Source organism: Dermochelys coriacea, chromosome 1 (assembly GCF_009764565.3).
Source record: "Dermochelys coriacea isolate rDerCor1 chromosome 1, rDerCor1.pri.v4, whole genome shotgun sequence".
NCBI classification, from domain to species: Eukaryota; Metazoa; Chordata; order Testudines; family Dermochelyidae; genus Dermochelys; species Dermochelys coriacea.
Window position 1 is genome coordinate 46,198,476 of NC_050068.2, and position 24,607 is coordinate 46,223,082.

Below are 24,607 nucleotides of genomic sequence, written 5' to 3' on the forward strand. Positions count from 1 at the left end.
ATCCCTGATAGTCTGACACTTTGCTCCAGCCCTCACTGGACCCAGGAAGAACAGAGGTTCACAGAAATGCAAGCTAATATGGACCAGGGAGTTATCTGAACCTTTAGATTTGGTTTGGCTCAAATTTTGACCAAAGGTTCTTTGTTGGTTCCTCTTTTATTCAAGACATTTCACACATCCCTGAACAGACTGAAAACAAAAAAACTGTGCCTATTTGGGGACACCCAGAACTGAGATATGCTCAGGCTTGCCGATGGGGGGTCACAAAGGAGGCAATTGCCCAGAGCCCCAGGTGATTTAAAAGGGCCTGGGGGCCTGCGGCTGGGAGGCCTGGGCCCTTTTAAATTGCCCGGGCAGGCAGCCCTGCGCTTTGGGGGGCTGGCATGGGTGGTCCCAGAAGTGGTGTATTTGTCACTTGTGCCCTGGGCCCTGCCCACCCTAGGGACGGCCCTGGCCCTGGTCCTGGGGCACTGATTTCTGCCATCTGGGCTGGCTATGCTAGCATGACACTTGAGTAGTTCCACCACAGTGAGAGTTGTTCTGGGTTAATTGAAAGGCAGTTTAAATGTATTGTATGTTTGATTGGTTTGAGATTAGGCTTGTGAAAAAATAGTGCACTTAACTTTTCTGTTTCTACTCTTTTAACATTTACAGTACAAATGTTTCCTAAAAATAGGGAAGGGGTGGGGTGTGAATCAACATGCTCTCTAGTCTATTTTCAGCATTATAAAAAAACAAAGGTCTATTCTCTCTCTCTCTCTCTCTATATATAGGGTCTCTGAAGAGGACTCCCCTACTGTGGGTCTTTTTACCCTATGAAAAATGTTAAATCACTTATAAATAGCTGCCCATTTAAGGTTTCAGAGTAGCAGCCGTGTTAGTCTGTATTCGCAAAAAGAAAAGGAGTACTTGTGGCACCTTAAAGACTAACAAATTTAAGGTATTTCAGTTGAAGGATGCCTGGAGGGTACAAAGCCTTTTATAAACACAGGGTTAATTATACAAGCACTCTAATGGATTGCACTACCCAGCCACAAGCAGGCACAGACTCAATTATGTATTTAGCATCAAAATCTCATCTAACACCAGTAATTAACTAAATAAAAATTCACAAGCAGTCACAGACTCAATTATGTATTTAGCGTAAAAATCTCATGTAACACCAGTAACTAACTAACGAAATAAATGAAAATTCACAGTCTACAAATCTAAAAAGCAGCAATTAGAGTTTCAGGCTTGGGCTAGGAATTCTGAAAGGCAGAAAAAGGCAAACCAAACACATTCATACCATAATAATAATACTTAGTACTTATATGTCATGTTTCATCCCTCAATCTCTTAAATGCTTTACAAAGGAGAAGAGGTAATATTATTACCCTTCTATAGATGCAGAGAGTGAGGCATGCAGAGGTGAAGTCACTTACTCAAGATCACCAGGGCTGGATTTACACTTTGGGTGCCCCTAGGAGCAGGAGGTAGGAGCTCCCCTCCAAACCGCATGGGGCAGCAGGGAGTTGTGGGGTCACCCTGCTGCCCTCGGCAATTCAGAGCTCCGGGGACCCCTGCCACTCGGAAGCAGGTGGGAGCTGCGGGGTACCCCCACCACCTGCAGCAGCTAAGAGTTCCTAACCACCGCGAGTGGCCTGGGTACCCTGCCACATTTAAATTTAGGCACCCCACTGCCCAGTGCTCCCCTGCCCACAACCCCCCAATGCCTAGCGCTCCCCTCACAGCCCCACCACATCTTCCCAGTGCCGCACACAGACCCCCACGGCCTGGCGTCCCCTGCCCTCTCACTGCCCAGAGTGCCCCCACAAACTCCCCCTCCAGAGACCCACTTTCCTAAGACCTGCCTCCTGGTACTGCTGGGAGGTGACGCTGTCTGCTGGGCTGAGCGAGGAGTGCTCCAGCAGGGCTATGTGGAGTGGCTCCCCCTCGGCCAACCCCACTCCATGCCAGGCTCCGAGGAGCAGCAACATTTGAATTTTTAGGTGCCCCTAAAATGCTGGCTCCCCTAGGCACGGGTCTACTGTGCCTAATGGGAAATCCGGCCCTGAAGATCACACTGCAAGTCAGTCTCAGAGTCAGGAACAGAACCCAGGTCTCCCAATCCCAAACCAAGGTCGTATACACTGCATCATGCTACCTGCACAGAGGGCTTAGTGGTTAAAGCAATTGATTGGGAGTCCAAAAGTCTTCTGTTCCTGTCTCTGCCGTTGACTATCTGTCAATGTGTCACTGAGCATAGCACAACAGTGTGCCTCAGTTTACCCATCCATAAACAGGGCAAATACTTAGGGTGGCCAACTTTCTAATCACACAAAACCAAACACCCCTGCCCCGCCCCTTCCCTGAGTCCCTGCGCCTACCCCCCTTCTCCAATGCCCTGCTCCGCTCACTCGCTCCATCCCCTTTCCCTCCACTGCTCACTCTCCCCACCCTCACTCACTTTCACCAGACTGGGGCAGGGGCTTGGGCTGCGAGAGGAGGGTGAGGGCTCCGGCTGGGGGGGTGGGCTCTGGGGTGGGGCTGGGGATGAGGGGTTTGGAGTGCAGGGGATCTCTGGGCTGGGACAGGGATTCGGCTGCAGGGGGGTGAGGGCTCCAGCTGGGGGTGTGGGCTCTGGGGTGGGGCTAGGGATGAGGGGGCCGGGGTTTGGGGTGTTGGGGAGATGCGGAGTGCAGGCTCTGGGAGGGAGTTTGGGTGCGGGAAGGGACTCCAGGCTGGAGCAGAGGGTTGGGGTCCCGGCAGCACTTACCATGGCTCCTGGGAAGCGGCTGCCAGGTCCTTACAGCCTCTAGACTCATGAGCGGCTAGGGAGGCTTCATGTGCTGCTCTCGTGCCCGCAGGCGCCGCCCCCACAGCTCCCTTTGGTCACAGTTCCTGGCCCATGGGAGCTGTGGAGCTGGCCTTAAGGCAGGGACAGCACGCGGAGCCTCTCTGGCTGCCCATGCCTCTAGGAGCAGCAGGGGCTGGTGGCTGATTCTGGGAGCCGCGCGGAGCTAGGGCAGGCAGGGAGCCTGCCTTAACCCTGGGCCCCTGCTGCGCTGCTGACCGGACTTTTAATGGCCCAGTCAGCGAGCCACCAGGGTCCCTTTTCAACCCGGCGTTCCAGTTGAAATATGGACGCCCGGCAACGCTACAAATAGTCCATCCTTCTGGTACAGGGATGTTGTAAGAAAGAATGAATGTTTATAAAGAATTTGCAGATGTTTGGATTAAAGGCAGTATATAATTGCACAGTATTATTATTATTATCATTGCAAATAACTCTATGTAACTTTGAGGACCAGGACAATAAAGACCCACCTTTTATGGGGAACACGGATCCGCAGCTAGATTCCTCTGTATTTTGTGCTTACTCTGTTAAGTTTCAAAATCTTTTTCTTTTTTTGCTTTGCTTGTATACATTCATGTTATCGTGTTCTTCGTTACTGTCTTTTGTGAGCAAACATGTCACATAAACCACATCATAACGCTGAAGAGGCTTGAGTAGGGCAAGCTGATGGCCATTAGTTTGCAGGGAAGAGTCTGGCTGTCCTCAGAGGGTGATGAGGTTCGTAAAGGCTCTATTATTGTGTCTCTATTGATCTGCCTCACTCTGAACCTTCTAGTGGCAAAGTGACTCTCCCTTCTTACATTAGGATGCTGACATGCTGCTCACTCTCTGCTTGCTCCGCCTCCTCTTCCTACACCTCCTTCTTCTGGATTCCCGAAGTTATTAAGAGAAATAAGGTAGCTGAGGGGACCACATGCAAGTTGTGGCAGCCTGCAGCAGTGCGCACCTGCCTTTTGTGACATTACTGCTGCCTGGAAATTTCACTCTGAATGAAGCTGGTTTCCTTTTCAGCAAGCCTGCCAGGATGGGCCAGTGCTGCTGCAAGCTTTATTACTGCCTTCAGTGCCTGGACAAGACGGTACTTTGCATCTTCCTTTTTATGCTTCATTGAAAGGGCAGAGAGCTAGCCGTTACGCTGATTAAATCTGTGCTCCTTCCTCTGGCTAATGTAGGTAATGTGTCTGGCGTAACTAAAAGGGGTGTAATGCTCATCTTATTTAGAATGTGCTGACTTCTCATTCATTAGTATCAAATCAAACCATTGGTTTCACATACACTGCAGTGCCTTACATAATTTTATCCTGCAGTCTCAAAGTGACAATTGCATTTTCATAAAACAATAAGGTACCAGGGACATGGGCTCTAGTTACAGCTGCCTTGATTTGTTGTTATGATTTTCATACATTTTTCATAGACCTTCAGAGCTCGAGTTATGCAGGATCCCTGCATGGAGTTTTAAAGTTAGCTTTTCACTTGCAGAGATTATTCATTCTCATGCTGATTTTACCTCTCTATTGTTCCTTCTTTTCTGACCTTATAGAATCCATTAGAAAAGAAACAAGGCAAAATATACATTTTCCTTTGTCAGGGTGAATCTGTACACAAGCAAAACCTTGAACACTGAACTGAATTGTGTTACATGTGTCAATACCAAGAGCAAGATCATATCCACAGGTAGTTAGAGGATAGCATGTGGGAGAGAATTTGTATGTCAGTTCTAACACGTAGCTCGTCATACTATTCTTTTGGACACTTGCCTAGATTTCTGAGCATATATAGAACAGGAAGGGAATGTACATATGATTTTAATTTGCTTAATAGAAAATATATTGGCAGGAACACTTGCTAGTGCAGTATATTTCATAAAAGGCTGGATTTTTGAAAGATCCATATAATAGGTCTAATGACAAGCTCTCCCTGCCTCCCATTTATTTAATATACATTCAAATATAGCTTGAGGTATGTTGCCAGCCAGGTTAAGGAAAATATATGGTTTAATATAAAACTCATTAAAATATAGTCACCGGGGAGCATCCTGGTGATCAGTTCTGCTTGGGAACTTTAACCTAAGGGGAATTATGGGGGGAGGTTGCCTGCTATCTAGTATGATTGAAATGGCACCTTTAAATTCACCCCTTTTTGGAAAGGAAGATAGTCCTTATGAACATCAGTTGCAATGGGATTTCATTATTGCGTCTTCAAGAATCAGCTGAAATATTTATTGCTGTAAGAGTATTATGAATGTGTCTGCTTGCTCTTCCAATGATAATATAAGGCCTTGCTCCAAGTGACTGTGAATCAAGTACAATGGTGACTAAGCACCATTTCCACACTAAAACATTCTGAAATATTTTCAAAACAATAGGTGCAGAGGGGTGACGTAAAACAGTGGCTATAATCACAAATGCTATAGAGCATCTGTGTGCAATGCGTGTTTGTACTATGTATAGTTCAAATGGAAGAAATGCTCAGGGTGGTACTACATGTATGGTTATAACTTGGAATATAACACACCAAAAGTGTCCTTCTTAAAGACCTTGTGGCGGAAGGGAGTATGGTCTGAGGAAAGAGCACAGACAGGGTGTCAGGACTCCCATATTCAGTTCCCAGCTGCTGCTGACTTCCCAAGTAGCACCGGGCAATTCTCTACACCTCTCTCTGGCTAATTTTACCCATCCGTAAAGTGGGAGCAATAATATTTACCTACCTGACAAAGTGCCGTGAGATTTAATAATTAGTATTTCTCTGAGATCCTCAGATAAGAGGCTCTCCAGGGCAAATCATTTTGGAAGTCAACACTTCTGCCTGAATAAGGACTAAGGGTCACAGGATATAGACCAATATTGGTAAATATAATAATAATGATTATTATTACTCCAGTTTACGTCTACATGTTGACCATATTTTTAGTTTGCACTAGTCCATAATATGTGCAATGTAACTATGTGCATTACTTCATAGGATGTAGCCGCAAATGCTTCTGAGCAATACAAATACAATTATCAAAAACAAAAATCACACTTGATAAGGCTGCGTGAATACAATGGAGTCAGAGGCTGGTTACATGGAGAGCCTGTTTCTCCAGTGGGTCTCTTCAGCTTTACCCTAGTGTAACTCTGTTGAAATCAATGCAGTTACACTGGTGTAAAACAGGCTCCATAAGCTTTGATCCCAATCCTGCCTGCCTTAACGAGGCAAATTTCCAGTTGCCCAGTGTCTCATTTCATGTTGTGGTGACTTTTCCTTGTATAAATATAGTGTATCTCTTTGTCTGTCATATCAATGCATTTTAAAAATGCCCAGTCACCCTGGTACCTGGATGCAGAATGGAGCTTGCAAATCACTTAACCACAGATGATGGCATAACCTATCACTGTGATTAGCCATTGTTATTTATTTGGATGAATGGCTTTTTTCTTTTTTGTCACTCTGTTGGAGTTACTCTGGATTTACACCAATGAAAGTGAGGTCAGAATCTGTGCAAAGGGAGTTTTGATTGAGTGAGGAATGTACAATCAGGCTCATAGTTTTATTCCCTTCTTATCTAGTGGAAATGGAAACACTGTAAGATGTGGCACTGGCTTCCCTGGAGTTGGGCCTTTTTACACTGGAGCTGAATTTGGCGCTCAGCCACTGTCACCGAGGGCTGGGTTCAAACTGGTGACCTGGAGAAGAAAAGGCTACAGATCCCTTTAATCCCTTGAGCCCTCTAGTCATGAAGCTTGATTATTAAGGCTCAGGGCTAGGGAGCATGATTGTTCCTTTGTCTTCTGTTACATATTCTTTGTTGCTATAAATATTAATGGGGTGGATTAATTCAGTGGTCTGTCATGTTCATTTTGATGCTTACACAATTATTTTGGCAGACGTTAGCTTTTGTTTTGGGGAGTTATGTAAAAGTAGTGGTGTTTTTGACACTTAACCCAAATGAACCTCAGCACTGGATGTGATGATGCTGTGTTTTCTCATCGGATTCAGTTTGACTTTGCAGTCATGTTTTGTTTAATTGGTGCTAGAATCTCTGATTTGCTGGCTTTATTTACCAGGATTGAAGTAGTGGCTCTGAGTAGAGTCGTGTTGATGAAGATGAAGAGAGGCTTTTTCATTTCATATTAGTGTAGTATTTACACTGGTCTCACAAATATCTCCAGTCCAAATACATAATGTAGCACGGACAAAGCAAATTAAGATAATAGAACATATCAGGGATTTGTGAGTTCACTGCACATCCAGGATATTCTTGGTTGTTTTGAAGATTAGCTAATGCCATACCTATCTCCTCTGTCAGAGAGAGAAACCAAAGGTGAATCTCTAAACCATCAGTTAAAGGGTCACAGGAAATCAAGGGCTATTTCTCAAGGACGTTTATAAAGAATTGGAAAACTGAATGTATGTGGCATTGTTCTAATAAAGAGAAAAAGAAACTTTTTCAAAGAGGGAGTATTTTAAAATTTGGTACTGAATTTAATCTACACATCTCACATCCAGCAAACAGCAAAACAAGAGCCAGGAAGGCAGTCAGAAATCTCTGGCCAATAAATAAACTGGGCTATTACTGACAGTGCAGGGCCCAGGGGATGCTAAATGTGGTAGCGCTGTGGTCTTTATTTGGATGAACCCAGTGTCTAGTTATTGCACATTCTCTGTACTCAGAGAGCATAGCACATTCAGAGAAAATGTTGTTATTTTGGAGAGAGTAATCAATATATCAGTCATCTCCAAGACTAGGATAAGCCTTTCAGTAGGAATAGTGGGGGCAAACAACACAACTAGTTTTAAGATGGAGTTTGATAAATTCATGAACAGGATCATATGACGGGGTTGCCTGTGATAGCAGGGGTCTGGACTCGATGACCCAAGAGGTCCCTTCCAGTTCTATGTCTTCTGTTCCTAGTACTCTAGTAGTAGCAGGCATCTTTCTATCTCGAGAGACTATGGGTATGTGACCCTGAGAGGTAAAGAATTTACTCAGTTGGTGTTATGGCAGCTGTGGCTTAAGAGACCCACTCGAGAGAGACAATCTCTGCCGTATCTGTCACGTTTAAAGGTGATGTTTTGACCCTTTGGGCTCTGCCTTCTGCAAGCTCTTTTCCTCTCTGCTAAGCTGGACAGCTTCCTCTCGTAACTCTGGAGACTTTTGTTAAGCTCTTGTTTCCAAAGGCTGCAGTCTTGAGTGTGATCTTCCCAGTTGTCCACATCCATGTCCATTTCTTTGAAGTCTTGCTTGCACATGACTCTGAAACACAATTTGGGGCATCCTGTGGGTCTTTTTCCAGATGCCAATTGGCTGTAGAGGATGCCCTTTGGGATGCACCCATCATTCATTCAGCACACATACCCAAGCCAGCGGAGGCGTCTCTGTATGAGGAGTGTTTGCATGCTGGGTGTGCTGGCCCGCTTGAGCACCTCAGTGTTGGTGACTCTGTCCGTCCAGGAGATTCCAAAGATTCAACGACGGCAACACACATGAAACCTGTTGAGTCTTTTTCCTGATGAGAGTAGAAGGGCCATGTCTTACTCCTATACAAAAGTGTGCTGATAACACATGCACGATACACACAGATCTTTGTGTGTTCTGTCAGGTTGTTATTTTGCCAGACCCTTTTTTTTCAGTCTAGACGTTGTTGTGGTGACTTTTCCAATGCGAATGTTGAGTTCCATTTCAAGTGAAAGGTTGACTGCGATTGTGGACCCCAGGTATGTGAACTCCTTCACCACTTCAAGTTACAAGTTAGCATAAAATGATCCTATGAAGAGAGCTTATGCATTCATTCATGCTGGGTTTCATCACGGGATTTTATTTTACTTTTTTAATTTTAACTGTAAGATTAATAACTTGGCAGAAATTTGCTGAAGTTCCATTTTTAACACTCTCTTTTTTTGCAAAAACGTGATAATTATGTACTTGTTTTTCAGTGTCTTCATTTAAGTAGAATAATAACAAAGTGTCTGTCTGACTTCGGTATGTATGTATTTGTTTGTCATGGTTTATGTAGTTCTTCCTTGCATTAAATAGATTTTGTTCGAAAAGGTGAGAGCTGGTGAGACAAGTAAGTGCTGCCCAGCTGCAGGAGTGCACCTGGCAATAAAATAGCCAGTGTACCCCCTCGCACTCTGCCTGCAGCCCTGCCCCTTCACCCCCCACAAATCTATTACATCTCTATTGACTGTATCACCATTAAAATTCTTCTTAAAATGACCCCACTGTTATTCAACCGGTACTGGCTATTGCTGTGATGTTCTGCATAAAGGGATCCTGTTCAGGGCTGCTGCTTTGGGAAACAGCACTCAAGATTGCCAATATACTGTCACCAACAGAGAGCGCTTGGCGGAAGCAGAGGAGCATTGAACATAATCATACATTTCTCAACCAGTTCAGCTCACCTTTTTGCATGTTTTATTCAACAAAACTTTGCACGCTGCCTAGTGTAGTGGGGTCTCCAGTCCTGACTGAGGTCTCTAGGCATTACTGCAAAACAAATATCATGTAATAATGCTGATGGGTTTACTGTTCACTCTTACTGTGTTACCATACAGACTGTAACAAGAGTGATCAGATAAGGTGAGCTATTACCAGCAGGAGAGCGGGGGCGGGAGGGAGCCTTTTGTAGTGATAATCAAGGTGGGCCATTTCCAGCAGTTGACAAGAACATCTGAGGAGCAGTCGGGGGGGGGGGGGGAGGGAGGAAATAAACATGAGGAAATAGTTTTACTTTGTGTAATGACACATCCAATCCTAGTCTTTATTCAAGCCTAAGTTAATTGTATCCAGTTTGCAAATTAATTCCAATTCAGCAGTCTCTTGTTGGAGTCTGTTTTTGAAGTTTTTTTGTTGAAGAATTGCCACTTTTAGGTCTGTAATCGAGTGACCAAAGAGATTGAAGTGTTCTCCAACTGGTTTTTGAATGTTATAATTCTTAACGTCTGATTCGTGTCCATTTATTCTTTTACGTAGAGACTGTCCGGTTTGGCCAATGCACATGGCAGAGGGGCATTGCTGGCACATAATGGCATATATCACATTGGTAGATGTGCAGGTGAATGAGCCTCTGATAGTGTGGCTGATGTGATTAGGCCCTATGATGTTGTCCCCTGAATAGATATGTGGACATAGTTGGCAACGGGCTTTGTTGCAAGGATAGGTTCCTGGGTTGGTGTTTTTGTTGTGTGGTGTGTGGTTGTTGGTGAGTATTTGCTTCAGGTTGGGGGATTGTCTGTAAGCAAGGACTGGACTGTCTCCCAAGATCTGTGAGAGTGATTGGTCGTCCTTCAGGATAGGTTGTAGATCCTTGATGATGCGTTGGAGAGGTTTTAGTTGGGGGCTGTAGGTGACGGCAAGTGGCGTTCTGTTACTTTCTTTGTTGGGCCTGTCCTGTAGTAGGTGACTTCTGGGTACTCTTCTGGCTCTGTCAATCTGTTTCTTCACTTCAGCAGGTGGGTATTGTAGTTGAAAGAACGCTTGATAGAGATCTTGTAGGTGTTTGTCTCTGTCTGAAGGGTTGGAGCAAATGTGGTTGTATCGTAGAGCTTGGCTGTAGACAATGGATTGTGTAGTGTGGTCTGGATGAAAGCTGGAGGCATGTAGGTAAGTATAGCAGTCAGTAGATTTCCGGTATAGGGTGGTGTTTATGTGACCATCACTTATTAACACTGTAGTGTCCAGGAAGTGGATCTCTTGTGTGGTCTGGTCCAGGCTGAGGTTGATGGTGGGATGGAAATTGTTAAAATCATGGTGGAATTCCTCAAGGGCTTCTTTCCCTGGGTCCAGATGTTGAAGATATCATCAATGTAGCACAAGTAGAGTAAGGACATTAGGAGATGAGAGCTGAGGAAGCATTATTCTAAGACAGCGATAAAAATGTTGGCATACTGTGGGGCCATGTGGGTGCCCATAGCAGTGCCGCAGATTTGAAGGTATACATTGTCCCCAAATGTGAAATAGTTATGGGTAAGGACAAAGTCACAAAGTTCAGCCACCAGGTTTGCCGTGACATTATCGGGGATACTGTTCCTGACGGTTTGTAGTCCATCTTTGTGTGGAATGTTGGTGTAGAAGGTTTCTACATCCATAGTGGCTAGGCTCCCCTGGGGCTGCAGGGACGTGCTGGTCGCTTCCGGGAGTGGCACGGAGCTGGGGCAGGTAGGAAGTGTGTTCCCCGGCATGCTGGGAGGCAGGGGGAGGAGTTGAGGAAGGGGGAGGAGTTTCTCAGCAGGGCCCATGTTCCCCCTGGAGTACCCTCAGGGACCCACAGGGGTCCGCGGATCCCAGTTTGAGAAACGCTGCCTATGGCATAAACTGACCTTAACAGCTGTAGAAGCTTAGCCAGTAAATATTGTCATTTCATTCACATAGTGTTTAGAACATTATTTTTTTTAAAGTACCACGCAGTCCAAGTCTGGTGCAGGACATAGGCAAGGCAGGTCACAAATCTCAACTCACTTGGTCTCCCCACTGCCAGAAACCTTCACTGATCCCCAGTGTAGCGTGCCCAATGCCACTTGCCTACCTGCTGCCGGTTCCCAACCCAAAAACTGAGGAACGAACTAGAAGAGGAGGAGGAAGGTTGGGTTGGAACATATACCGGTTGGTGTATGAAAGCACTGGTTGGGAACTGAAGTGGGTGGTAACAGACAGCCTGGCAGGAGTGGATAGAAAAGTGAGTGTGGTGATAGTATCACACTCACTGACTAATGGTTGGAACATATTTGACAGCAGATATATAATATATTCTGATAAATTGGACCTTCTAATTCTTGTGGATTGTATGTGTTGGATATTTTTTGATATCACCTTCACATTTACTAAGAGTTTAAACCAGCTGATTTATTTAAGTTAAGGCCATTTTACACTGCTGTAGTCAAGTAAAAAGGACCTTTAAGTAGGTGTAAATATAAATTACTCCCACTTTGAGGCCTCTCCACTCTGCCAGAGTGGTGTAAAGTGACCTAAGTCTGAATGGAAATCAGGCCCTGGATTTCTTAGGGACTGTGGTGCTCTGCAGTTCAGTGGCAGTGAAAGGGGGCTGCAGAATCACCCCGACTACAGTCTGCTTCCAACCATAAAATAGTGCATTTAAAATTATTTCTAGCTCTTTTCTAAGACTATAAATCGTGTGTGTGTGTTTGTGTGTATGTACATGTAGTTTCTACTCTAAAATATGGCCTAGATTTTAGAACAATATAAATTTTCCTTTTTTTTTTTTTTTTTCCCAAAATGCTTGCTACAGTTCATCCAAGATGGCCTAAAACCAGTCAAATGGTGTTGTGTCATAGAGACAAGCACCGGGTGGGAGAGGCTTTGCTGAGACATGCTGATTACAGAGGCAGTCTGAAAGCAGAACACACAAGAGTACAGGAAGGTTGCAAAGGAATTGTGCTCACTGCAGGCTAAAGAAGAAACAACAGAGACAGGAGGGGGAGTCTATTAATCTTTTTTTTTATGGTACTTCTGCCCTTTTTATAGAAAGTTTCTTCTCTAGCTCTTAATTTTATCTTTTTTTTTCATGTATTTCTGTTAATATTTGTATTAAATTAACTGTTGGACTGCAGGGAAATAAAAATAGGTGACAGAATCACCAGCTTTCTGCCATATGTTTCACAATGCCTGCTGCTGAACTGGTCCTTAAAGTGCCTGGATTCCCTTCAGCCCTGCATAGTGTTGACCAGTTTACTTGCTGGGATTCCTTTCCATTGAATTTGCTACTACCTTGCATGTCCCCTGAATATGATTTTTCTGTAGTGCCTTTTAAAGACTCTGGTTCTCTCCTTGCTGGGGGCATATTTATATAGTAGCTTGATTGAGTTTTCCTAATCATTGATGACGTTCCCAGTAGGATATGTTCCTTTGTCTCCTCTCTAATGTATCACAGGAAACATTCCAATTTAAAAGTGGCTTTATGTGCATGCTGTTACTCTGGGATCACTTGTACTAAATCAGTCTCCTGTGGATTTCCCTGCAACTAGCTTTCTCTCGTGATTCATTCAGCTCTTATGAAATATCTGCTACCAAAATCCTTACTCTTTAGTAGAGACATCTTAGTATTGCCAATATAAATATATTTTATATTCTTCCGGCTAAATGTCTGTCTTAATTCTTTGTTATATGTTAAAAGAATTCAGGGGTTCCTTTTTTGAGATGGTCTTTTTTCTTCTGATCTAATTAAAATGTACCATGTTCATGCATAAAGCTGGAAATATAGAATTGAAAGTCGGATTATTACTGGTATTTGTGTGTGTACTGTGTATACTATCTACAGAATGCTATAAATATATTAATATACACAATCCGATTTATGTGTATGAGTATATTGCACTATCTAGATCTAGCTGTATTGCTATATGCAGGGACACAAATATGTTTGTGTATGTTAATATCATTAATACCATTTTGCATGTGCTGTCCACACAAACTGGAACACAGACACGCACAAACACTGACTTGCAAGTACAGATGTGTGTGTAAATATAATATTGTGTTCCTTAGTCTTCCATGAAACATGATTGTGTCAATGCTGGCTTCCACAGTTGGTTTTAAAAGAGAATTAGTTCATAATAATTACAAAACTAGATCTGAAGAATTTACCTAATCCAGCTTAGTAAATAAACATGTGAAAGTACTTATCTGGGATAAATTGAGGGACTAGATGTTAGAGATCTTATTCCTTCACTCTCCCACTTCCCTGGTCCTTCTTGCATGAACAGAGAGCAACAATACCCGAAGTCCAAAGGTGCAAACAATTTGATGTTTATTGGGATGAAATTCCAGCAAGCTTAAATCCAAGTTCCTTTTTCCTTATTTTTGAATCCCAATTTACTTCCTGTTTGCCCCTAATTTATATAGTAATATTCTTAGCTATACCTTAACCAATCATTCTACTGAAATTTACCTAACCAATCCTAGCATATTGTAACATGATTAGCTAACCAATTATATCCCACCACCTTAATTAGTTTACACCCAGCAAAATTAATTATACAGCAGACAGAAACAATCACAGAACCAGACAGAGACCATGCAAATAAACAATCATAAAGGGGAAACTATAATGACAAAACAATACAGAAGTGAGGATTTCACAACTATATCTATAAAGACCTAAGGGTTTCCCAGCTGTGTCTATTGATAAATGAGTTCTTACCAAACAGAAAACTATCAAACTAAATTTCCTTTTACATCTTCTAGGCTCTTCCCTTTCTCTGGAGGTGATAGATCAGATCACCTTCCTAACAGCCCCAGACTGCCTTATTTCAATGTGACTAGTTTGGAATGTGAGGATGTGACCCGTCGCTTCCCAATTTATGGCTGCTCCCACTGCTTAGCCAAAAGCATTAGCCTAAGAACAGGGCCTCAGACTGTCACAGTGAGAGAAGGCCCTTACACAAGCAGACGGTGATTTTGATTCTTTCTTTTATACCTCTATAACTAGCTAAATGATAAATGTATACCTAAATTCTTAAAGTATAGGCCTTTATAGACAGGCCTGAATATTTATATCCTAACACTATACATATCCTTTTATTTTTTTTAACAGAATGAAAGTGCCCTTGTGAAAGAAAAGGAGCTGTCAGTCGAGCTTGCAAACATCAGGGATGAAGTTGGTAAGTAGGGCTTCAGATACTAACAATGTGAAAAATGTCCCTTCTCACATGTAACAAAAGCAGTTATTCCTTGTCGTGTGGTACAAGGAAAGCTGCAGAGCTGTAATAAAGTGTCTTCCTAAGCCCAGTGGTGAATTTTTGTGCCCTTGCAGGGAACAATAATTTTACCTCGTTATTGTGGAGACAGGTTCATAATCGTACACATTGGAGCTAATCCTGCATTATGTTTACTATTCATAGACTGTGATCTATAAATCTGTATCCTCTGTTCTCAAACAAAAAGAACAGGAGTACTTGTGGCACCTTAGAGACTAACACATTTATTAGAGCATAAGCTTTCGTCGGCTATAGCCCACTTCATCAGATGCATAGAATGGAACATATAGTAAGAAGAAATATATATACATACATATAAGTTGGAAGTTGCCATACAAACTGTGAGAGGCTAATTAGTTAGGATGAGCTATTATCAGCAGGAGAAAAAAATTTTTGGAGTGATAATCAAGATGGCCCATTTAGACAGAAGATGTGAGGATACTTAACTTTAGGGAAATAGATTCAATATGTGTACTGACCCGCCACTCCCAGTCTCTATTCAAACCCAAGTTAATGGTATCTAATTTGCATATTAATTCAAGCTCATCAATTTCTCATTGGAGTCTGTTTTTGAAGCTTTTCTGTTGCAAAATTGCCACCCTTAAATCTTTTACTGAGTGGCCAGAGAGGTTGAAGTGTTCTCCTACCGATTTTTGAATGTTATGATTCCTGATGTCAGATTTGTGTCCATTTGTTCTTTTGCGTAGAGACTGTCCAGTTTGGCCAATGTACATGGCAGAGGGGCATTGTTCTCAAACAGCATCTGAACATGCCATCCAGCTCAGAAAGCCTTCAGCTGTGGCAGTGCACTGATAGCTAAGAATTCATTACTTTGCTTGTGTGAGTTTACAGTTACTGCACTCCGGTTACAAACGGAAGAGCACCAAGATCAAAACCCAAAATCAGTGTTCTACAAAAACTAACACTTAGTAAATTGGTTATACTTTATTTATACTATATTGGTTATACGGGTGCCTTGAAAGGCAGGGACTAACTCAACTGGTGCCACTCATCCCATTTATTCTATGTACATCTGGGTGAGCACATTTCCCTTTTTTGTTCTGTTCTGGAAGCTGATAGGAAGGCAGTGACCATTAGAACACTGATTGCATCTCTAGGGAGAGGAAAATGGGTCCTACTCAGGACCCAGACATCAGGCTGAATTCTTTCCTGTGTGCTTTCTATAGAAAATTCACAATAAAAAGATTGCCAAGTTGTCTATACAAGGCCAGATTCTATGAAGCGCTCCCATGGGTGCACAGGTGCAAGAAGACTCCCCTCATCTACCTCCTTGCATGCCTGTGCAAGGTTCTCTCACAGTCCCTTAGCAGTCCCTTTGCTCCCTGAGTTCTGGGGAGTGAAGAGGTTGTTCATTCCATTTTCCCACTGGGGAGCAAGATGCCTAAAAGTGGGAGGGTAAATAACAGGATCATTGCCTTGCCCCGCCCCCTTCCCACCCCATCCTGTCTATATTGGGGCACGTGGTTGATTAACCTGTTATCCCTGTGCACCAGGAGCAGTGCTAGGAGAGAAGGTGTCCCCTACGCAGGGCAGAGTCTGTCACAATTTAGCTGTGTTATTTGGACAGTTACACGCCATGTGCACTAACATGGGTTTGCCTTGTTGTTTTAAAATGAAATAATAGATATATTATTTACATAATAAAAAATGCAGGATGCACTTGAATGACTAGTTGGATTTTTTTCTTAATCATCAAAGCCAACTTCACCCTTACCCCTGGTGTACAAATGGTCTGTAAACATATCACAGGCCCAAATGGGGAGGTGAAGGCATCTAATAAAAAGCACTATTGCATACTGAAAATGTCCCCCAAGGAGCTGGGGGTGTGCCCTAGCCAAAGCCTCGGGATTTCATACCATCTGTCCAATTCAAAAGGCTAATTAACAACACAATTGCTGCAGCCATATATGATATATATACTTTTCCTCTGCATCTTTAGTCAAATAGTGACCAAGCCACAACTTAGCGAAGGGCAGGGTATATCAATGTACATCTTTGCACCCAGCTTCCAGCATAGAGGGATCCTAACCTAATGATCCTAACTTGTGTCCGTCCACTTTCTTAATGTACCTGTCATCATGCTTCTCATCCCCAGTCAGAGAGGCTTCCTAACTCGTGTCAGTGAAGTAGTCACACAGAAGGGTGGACTGTTAAAGGGAAGGGATGCTGGGAAAGAGTCAACCTATGAGAGTACTTTGTAAACACTGGATTAGAAAAAGTGGTATGCTTAAAAATGGAGACAACTATTTTCCCTACTTATAATTCTTCTTATCAGAATGTGTTCCAAAGACCAACAAACAGTAGCTGTACAGGCCCAGATCCTCAGCACTGACCAAGAGGCACACAGGGCATCACAAAGGTGGCTTTAGGGTAGTGAACTGATCTTGTCCCCTGTGTGAGATAGAGCAGTCTGAGGTGTGAGCTAACTTGCACTGGCTGCCAAAAGTCAAAAGGGGCCAACATAGAAGCCATGAAACAATAGGTCACAAGAACACCTTGGTCTCACCCCCTTAACCCAGACCAGACCAGACCTCTTACTACTACATTGTCTCCATGCCACTGGAGGGTTCCCCCTACACTGGGGTAATCCTCCCATGGTCAGCGCGAAATCTACAGGGTTCCTTTGTGCCAGCAGGTCAACACAAAATGGCTGCAGTACAGCCAAGGATCTGGGCCATAGTACAGTATTTTTCTGTTTAAACATCTGAGTAACTTCTGCCATCCCTACTGCCCAAACAAAGAACTCTCCTTAACATAGTATTGGTTTTGCGTTAGAAAGTTTCTGCCATCTCTTCTTAACATTCAAAGTGAGACAAGGACTTGTAACATACTTACAGAGCTCAAATACTTGAGAAGGAGATATCTTCTGGGCACACAGGGCCCCTAATCCAGTGGCCACTGAATTCAAAAGGGAGGCTTTCCATTCACTTCAATGGGTTTTGAATCAGGCTCCTATTTTGGAGGATTATTATCGCTCCTTGTATGCTTATAAAAAAAATGTTTTAAAAAAAGCAGACATCCTACACTGGAGTCGGGTTCTGAGGAGGCCTGAGGCAGTACAACAGAGCTCTGAACTGTGGATTTTTATTTTTTATTAAAAATACTTGTAAAAAGTCAGGAGGAAGGTGATCTTGGTACGACATTTTCCAGTCATGGATTGAAGGATGAATGTGTGCAGGTATTTCACAAGGGCAGAGTATTAAAAAAACTGATCAGCAGGGCACTTTTTGGTATATATCTATCCATATGAAATATGAACTTCTCTGCTTTTTAATGGGTTTTTAAGGAAGACATAGTTTACAATAAGATGACAATAAGTTCTTAGCTTTCAGCAGAGACTGCACATGGGCCTCTTTAGTGAAAGATTGAGAAGAGAAGCTGGTCGGACATAGGTGTAATATGCCCACAAGGGCAGACCTGGGCATGTCTGTGTCACAGAAAGTTATTTTGTTCTCATATTTGTCTGGTTTTTTATTGCCAACCTTTAAGCAAACAAAGGAATGAATCATCATAGACTATAGCCCATCATAGGCTAGAATGGTAGGTACAGGTTCCATGGCAGGGATTTGGGGAAAACATACCTAACTCTTGGATATTCTGAATATAAAGCGTTCTGTCTGAATAAAAAGGAATGTCTCCCAGTCACTTAAAAATAATCAAGTACAGGCTGGTTAATCAGTTTGTACCTATGTTAGCAGTTCATGATTTACCATAAAAATAATAATAATTTAAGGCTTTCAGACATATAAACATCTGCATAAACCAATATACCAAGCCCAGACTAGACAGGTTTGATTGGGATCATTTTCTGGAGTAAAAACATTTTATGTCTATGAGGTAGTTAGATCTCAAGATTACTGCTATAGGGCTCGATCATGTGAGGGGCTGAGTGACACAGCTGCCATTTTCTTCAGTGGGAGTTGGTGATAGGCCTTGTATAATCAACGGAGTAAAATAACAAAACTTAATCTTAATTTCAGGGTACTTAACATCTTGGTTTCAAAGAAACCTTGCTTGGCAAATGTAACCCTTACTGATAAACTGTCAGCAGTTATAAGAGTCTTAAATCTGCCATTGGAGTGAAATAGGAAAGTATATCTCCAGTGCTATAAACACTGAGGAATTTGTGTTATCTTATAAAATCAAGATCTGCCCACACATTATGTCAGAAATGCCAGTGCTCTTAACACATTATACACAGGCAGTGCCTGAACTAGAAGCTGATTCTCATAAGTGTTAAACATACACACTTTTCAGTCGTTCCTGGGAAGCCACTGAAGCTGGGAAAAGGCCTTATCCTTGAAGGTGTTGAATATCCTCAACTCCCCTTCAGATCAAGGGGAGATGAGGCCATTCTAAACAGTGTTGGACCTGGTTTAAAAATGATCAAGATAATCCAATAGTTTGCAACAAGTAAAGAATTATAGCGAGGGGGCCATGTAAATAGCTAGCTATTTTGTTAAATAGGAAATACTCACATCCAGATCATCCGAATCCACAGGTGTTTAAAAGCATGTGTGCATAATACTGCTATATGTGTCTATGAGACAAATCGTGCAATCCTTATTTCATAAAAATCCCATCAAAGTCTGAGAAAGTTTAATCTGAATAAGGCCTGCAGGATTTGTCTGTTTATCTACAACCGTCAGTCAGAAATAAGGTTAAGGAAAAGAGAGCCCATATGTAATTAAAGATGTGTGGATCATAATCTCTGAACAATAATTGTAGAGCTAGCTCTCTGATCAGAAACAGATAAAGTCTGAAGGAGACAAGGTGGGTGAGATAATATCTTTTATTGGACTAACTTCTGTTGGTGAGAGAGACAAGCTTTCGAGCAGCTATACAGAACTCTTCTTCAGGTCTGGGAAAAGTACTCAGAACTCACAACTAAACACAAGGTGAAACAGATTGTTTAGCATAAACAGTTAACACATATGTTAAGGGAACATTCAAGGTGAAATGGCCAGTTAGCACCTCTGCAATCATAGGACAAAAAATTGTGGGGATTTAGTGGGTTACAGATTGTTGTAATAAACCAAGATCCTTTTTAAAACTAGGATTTTTAGTGTCTAGCAAAGTTATGAATTTAAGTTCCCAGGCTCCTCTTTTGAAGGTATTGGGCAAGTTTCCTTTGAGGATGAGGACAGAGAGGTCAGATATAGTGATAGTTTTGTGAAAACTGTTTGCCCTCGGATAATATGGTGTTTTTGTCTTTTATCATTTTCCTGTGTGAATTCATGCGAGAGCATAGTGATTGTCTGGCTTCACCCATATAGTTGTTATTGGGGCATTTAATTAACTGGATGAGGTATACCACATGTTGTGATAGACATGTGCAGGACCCATGGATAGGGTTGCCAATTTTAGTTGCACATACTCATGGAGTTTCATCACATGACATAATCTTTAACTAAAGATTAATCTTTAATTTCTGGAGACTCTGGGACAATCCTGAAGGGTTGGTAACCCTACCCATAGATCTTGAAAAGTGTGGGTTTGGGGGATTGATCATCGTAACAGTGGAGATATGATTACAGGTTTTGCATCTGTTGTTCTGTCAGGGGCTGGTATTGCTTTGAGTTGGTGTGTCCTGGCCTGTGAGGAGCTTGCTTCTGATGATGAGCTTGGAGAGGTTGAGGGCATTGTTTAAAGGCCAAAAGAGGGGGACTAGGAAAGACTTATTTCAAGATGGGGTCCCCATCGAGTATGGATTGTAATTGTTTAATGATACTGTCAGGGTTCCTTCCCCACTCTGAACTCTGGTATACAGATGTGGGGACTCGCATGCAAGACCCCCTAAGCTTATTTTACCAGCTTAGGTTAAAAACTTTCCCAAGGCACAAATTCCACCTTGTCCTTGAACAGTATGCTGCCACCACCAAGTGATTTAGACAAAAAATCAGGGAAAGGACCACTGGAGTTCCTGTTCCCCCAAAATATCCCCCCAAGCCCTTACACCCCCTTTCCTGGGGAGGCTTGAGAATAATATCCTAACCAATTGGTTACAAAGTGAAAACAGACCCAAATCCCTGGATTTTTGGACACTGAAAAAAAAATCAATCAGTTCTTAAAAGAATAATTTTATTTAAAAAAAAAGAAAAGGTAAAAATCTCCTCTGTAAAATCAGGTTGGAAGATAACTTTACAGGGTAACAAAAGATGCACAAAACATAGAGGAACCCCTCTAACCTTAGTTTCAAAGTTACAACAAAACAGGGATAAACCTCCCTCCAGCAAAGGGAAAATTCACAAGTTGAGAAAACAAAGATAAACTAATACGCCTTGCCTGGCTGTACTTACAATTTCTGTAATATGAGAGACTGGTTCAGAATGGTTTGGAGGACATGGATTGATGGCCGGTCCCTCTTAGTCCCAAGAGCGAATAAACACAGAAACAAAGAACCCAAAACAAACCGCCCCTGCCCTGATTTGAAAATATCTTTTGTCCCCATTGGTTCCTTTGGTCAGGTGCCAACTAGGTTATTTGAGCTTCTTAACCCCTTTCAGGTAAGGAGGAATTTTAGGCTACCCTTATGGTTATGACACATGCTCTGTATGGGTTCCAGTGTGATGTTGTAGGTGACAGCTAGAGGTGTGCTATCGGAGATGTTTCACGGGGGGTTGTTTGTTTTTTCATATTGAAGCAGGTTCTCTCAGTTCTCTCGAAGTATTTGGATGACAAAAACATCATATCTCCCAACCAACCCGGCTACAACAACACTGCAACCAGGTCAACTATGTGAGCGGTTACACTGCATCAGCACTCGGTTTAGCAATCCCCTTGAACATAAAGGCTGAATATAAAAATTCGTTGCTCAGTTTAGTTTCATGCGAGAGGCGCTGGAGTGACATGCCATTGGTGACATTTAACTCTTCCTTGCATTGTGAACTGGGCCTGAAATACATTTTGATTGGCTGTTGCATACAATAGTCTATAGGTCATTCACCAAGGGAAATAACATCAGCTTGGTGCTAGAAAAGCTGAGGAGCAGTGATGTCAACTCTGTGATTTAACCTGGTTGTCGTCCTAGTAAATGTCATTTTATATCAAAGTCCCTTCCAGCCTGGAAAGCACAAGTGAAATATCCGTGGGGAAAAATATCCAGCCTGAAATCCTCTTGATGGGATGTAGATTTTGGTTTGTTACTATGTCAGTGACTGTAGCAATTTCCAGGAGCACCTACGTTTTTGAAATTTTGCATTTGTTTGGGCACATATGGACTTTCTGTTTGTTAGCAATAAACCACTGCCTTCATCCTGACATTGGCCTTGTGCCGTTGCACCATATGCATTGTGCTTTGGACTCTCCTCTGAAGCTTTGTACTATGAAATGAAGCCCACGTCTGTTTCCAAAAGTGGGGGCTAGGCCATTCATTTTCATAGTGAAGAACTGACTATTAAATATGGGTTAACATGTTATACCAATAAAATAAAAACCAGCAGGATCTTATTAAAGGGGAAAAGGCAAAATGCCACATTTATTGTGCATACTGAAAGAATCATAGTAAGCAGTTAGTTATAGCTATAACATTCCATTCAATTTCATATTTATTCACACATTCATTCATACATACACACACAGGTTCTGCAAGGTTGTTATCATAGTTACCAGCCTTAGAGTTGCTCGTGCCAAGCCACTGGCCAGGTAGCCTGGACATGAGGAGGAAGCAGGGCTTTGTCAGATGCTCATCTGATGCTCCTGGAAGTTGGTTTGCAGAATCAGACCCCAAAGTTCTCACTTTCTAGAGTCCATTTTTGTAGGAATTTATTCCTATGCCAGTCTATGGGAATTGCTTCATTATGCTGTTGCTAAATCAATCAGCAGATGGCACATTCCTGACGGCTCCGTGCTGCCAGAGGTTATCTTGTTCTTCCGTTCTCCCATCCTTGAGGCTGTTGAGTGGATTCCAGTCTGCCCTCCGGGGTCCTCTGGTTGTTTCCACTTGATGCCCTTCTTCTGCTGATCCAGGACGCTGGATTCTTAGTCTGGCACCTCCCTGATCATTCATTTATTATCCACACCAAGCATCCATCCACATACATCCTCTATCTCTATTTTAATCACAATTGTTAACAAAGTGAGATGAACACAACAAAAGGGCGGGGACTCTCTGTGTGCTGTTTCTTTTGTTACAAAGTATCGCTTTGAGTCTCTCTCTGTGTGAGTAGTTGTTGTTACAAAGTATTGCTCTGAGAACAGACTCTGTCTTAGGATGTACTAACACAATTAGCAGCTTGCAAGTTTCACACAGAGGGAGAGAAACAGTAAAAATAAGAGACCAAAAACCAAGAGACCTCTTAATTAGTAATACCCTGGGGAATCAAACTCATTTGTGATTTTGATTATACTGAAACCAGAACTTTAATATGATCCAACAAACAGACTAACCCATAAGCAAGGCCATTCTGGCCATAAATCACTGGTTATTATTGTCTTCTTTTCATTAAATATATGTAGGGCCCCATTGTGAGTTTGATGCCAGGACCCAGGCTGCACCAGGAGCCCCCAGGAATAATTCTCAGACAGAATTCTTCCTGGAGACTCCCAGAAAGCACATGATACAGCAGCAGCTCTGCCACCCCTTCAGTGCATGCCACATGGATGCTCTTCTCCATGCGCAGAAAGCTGTGGTAACCAGTGCAAAGGAGATAAGAGAGATGGCCCCACCCTACCCTCTGAGCTACCTCCCTAAGTTAGTTAGCACCTGCAGGGGCAGTAGCAGAGAGCAATGCCTGTATTCCCCAGTAGTTTTGTGTCTGGACAGTAGGATTGTGTCTGGAGCCTACAGAGAGGCACAAGGGAGGGAAAGAGAACTCCTTGTGTTCTCTGCACTCTCCTCTTCATAATATGTCCCAAGCTCTAACCAAATCACAGATAATAATAAGTGTCAGATCAGTCCCAGGTGAACTTCAAATAATGCTGAGCCAAATTATTTCCACTTAATGTTAACTAGGAATCCTTTTTCATTGCCTGAAAAGCCAAGATGTGACAACAAGGAAAATGCAAAAATGTGGGACCATATGTAAGGTTACACATGCATTAAATATGGACCTTATTTAAAAGGGGTTTTGATCTGATAATGCTATATGCTCAAGAAGAGATCCAGAAAAATCAAAGAGCATAATTATGATCTCAGTTCTATTGCTCCTACTGCACACAGAGATCCAACAATATTTTGAAGTTATGGGGTGTGGATCTTCTAAAGGGCAGAATGGAGCTCCTAAATTAAAATTCTCATTTTACCTGTTGTATTTAATCTTTCTGTCTATCTCACTTAATCTATATTTGTAGGTATGTAGGGCATCTAATCTAAAAGATCACGTTCTCAGATTGTGTAAATCACTATAGCTCCACTGACTTGCTCCATCTGAGAAACACTATTGAGGAGTGGGTGGGTGAGATTCTGTGGCCTGCACTGTGCAGGAGGTCGGACTAGATGATCAGAATGGTCCCTTCTGACCTTAGTATCTATGAATCTATGAATCTATTATATTTTTTAATTTGCCATCTGTCACCGTAACAGTGAAGCTCCAGGGTTTCAGGCATTTATTTCGCATTGTTACTGCATTGTGTTGCAATTTCTCTATGTTAAGAAAAGCAAAAGCTCAGTGTCACAATACCAGTGACTCACTAGTTCAGGGGTGGACAAACTTTTTGGCCCGAGGGCCACATCAGCATTGTGAAACTGTATGGAGGGCCGGGTAGGGAAGGCTGTGCCTCCCCAAACAGCCTGGCCCCCACTTCCCGCCCCCTGACTTCCCCCCTCAGAATCCCTAACTCATCCAACCCCCCCTGCTCCTTGTCCCCTGACTGCCCCTCCCCACCCCAATCGCCCCCCCAGGGGACCCCACCCCCATCCAACCCTCTGTCCTCCCTGTCCCCTGATTGCCTCGACCCCTATCCACACCCTCGCCCCCTGACAGCCCCCCGGGACATGGATTGCCTTGACCCCTATTGACACCCCTGCCCCCTGACAGCCCCCCAGGCCAATCCTACCCCCCGGTTCCCTGTCCCCTGACTGCCCCACCTCCAAAACCTCCACCCCATCTAACC

General features: G+C 42.9%; 1 protein-coding gene across 1 annotated transcript in view; it reads left to right on the forward strand.

The window, feature by feature from the left end:
* The window catches only part of MTUS2 (microtubule associated scaffold protein 2), a 503,536-nt gene that overhangs the window by 422,472 nt on the left and 56,457 nt on the right, over window positions 1–24,607 (forward strand). Inside the window, exon 9 of the mRNA XM_038385037.2 lies at window positions 14,371–14,437. Coding sequence (XP_038240965.1) covers window positions 14,371–14,437 — 67 coding nt within the window. The remainder of the gene's footprint in view (window positions 1–14,370; window positions 14,438–24,607) is intronic.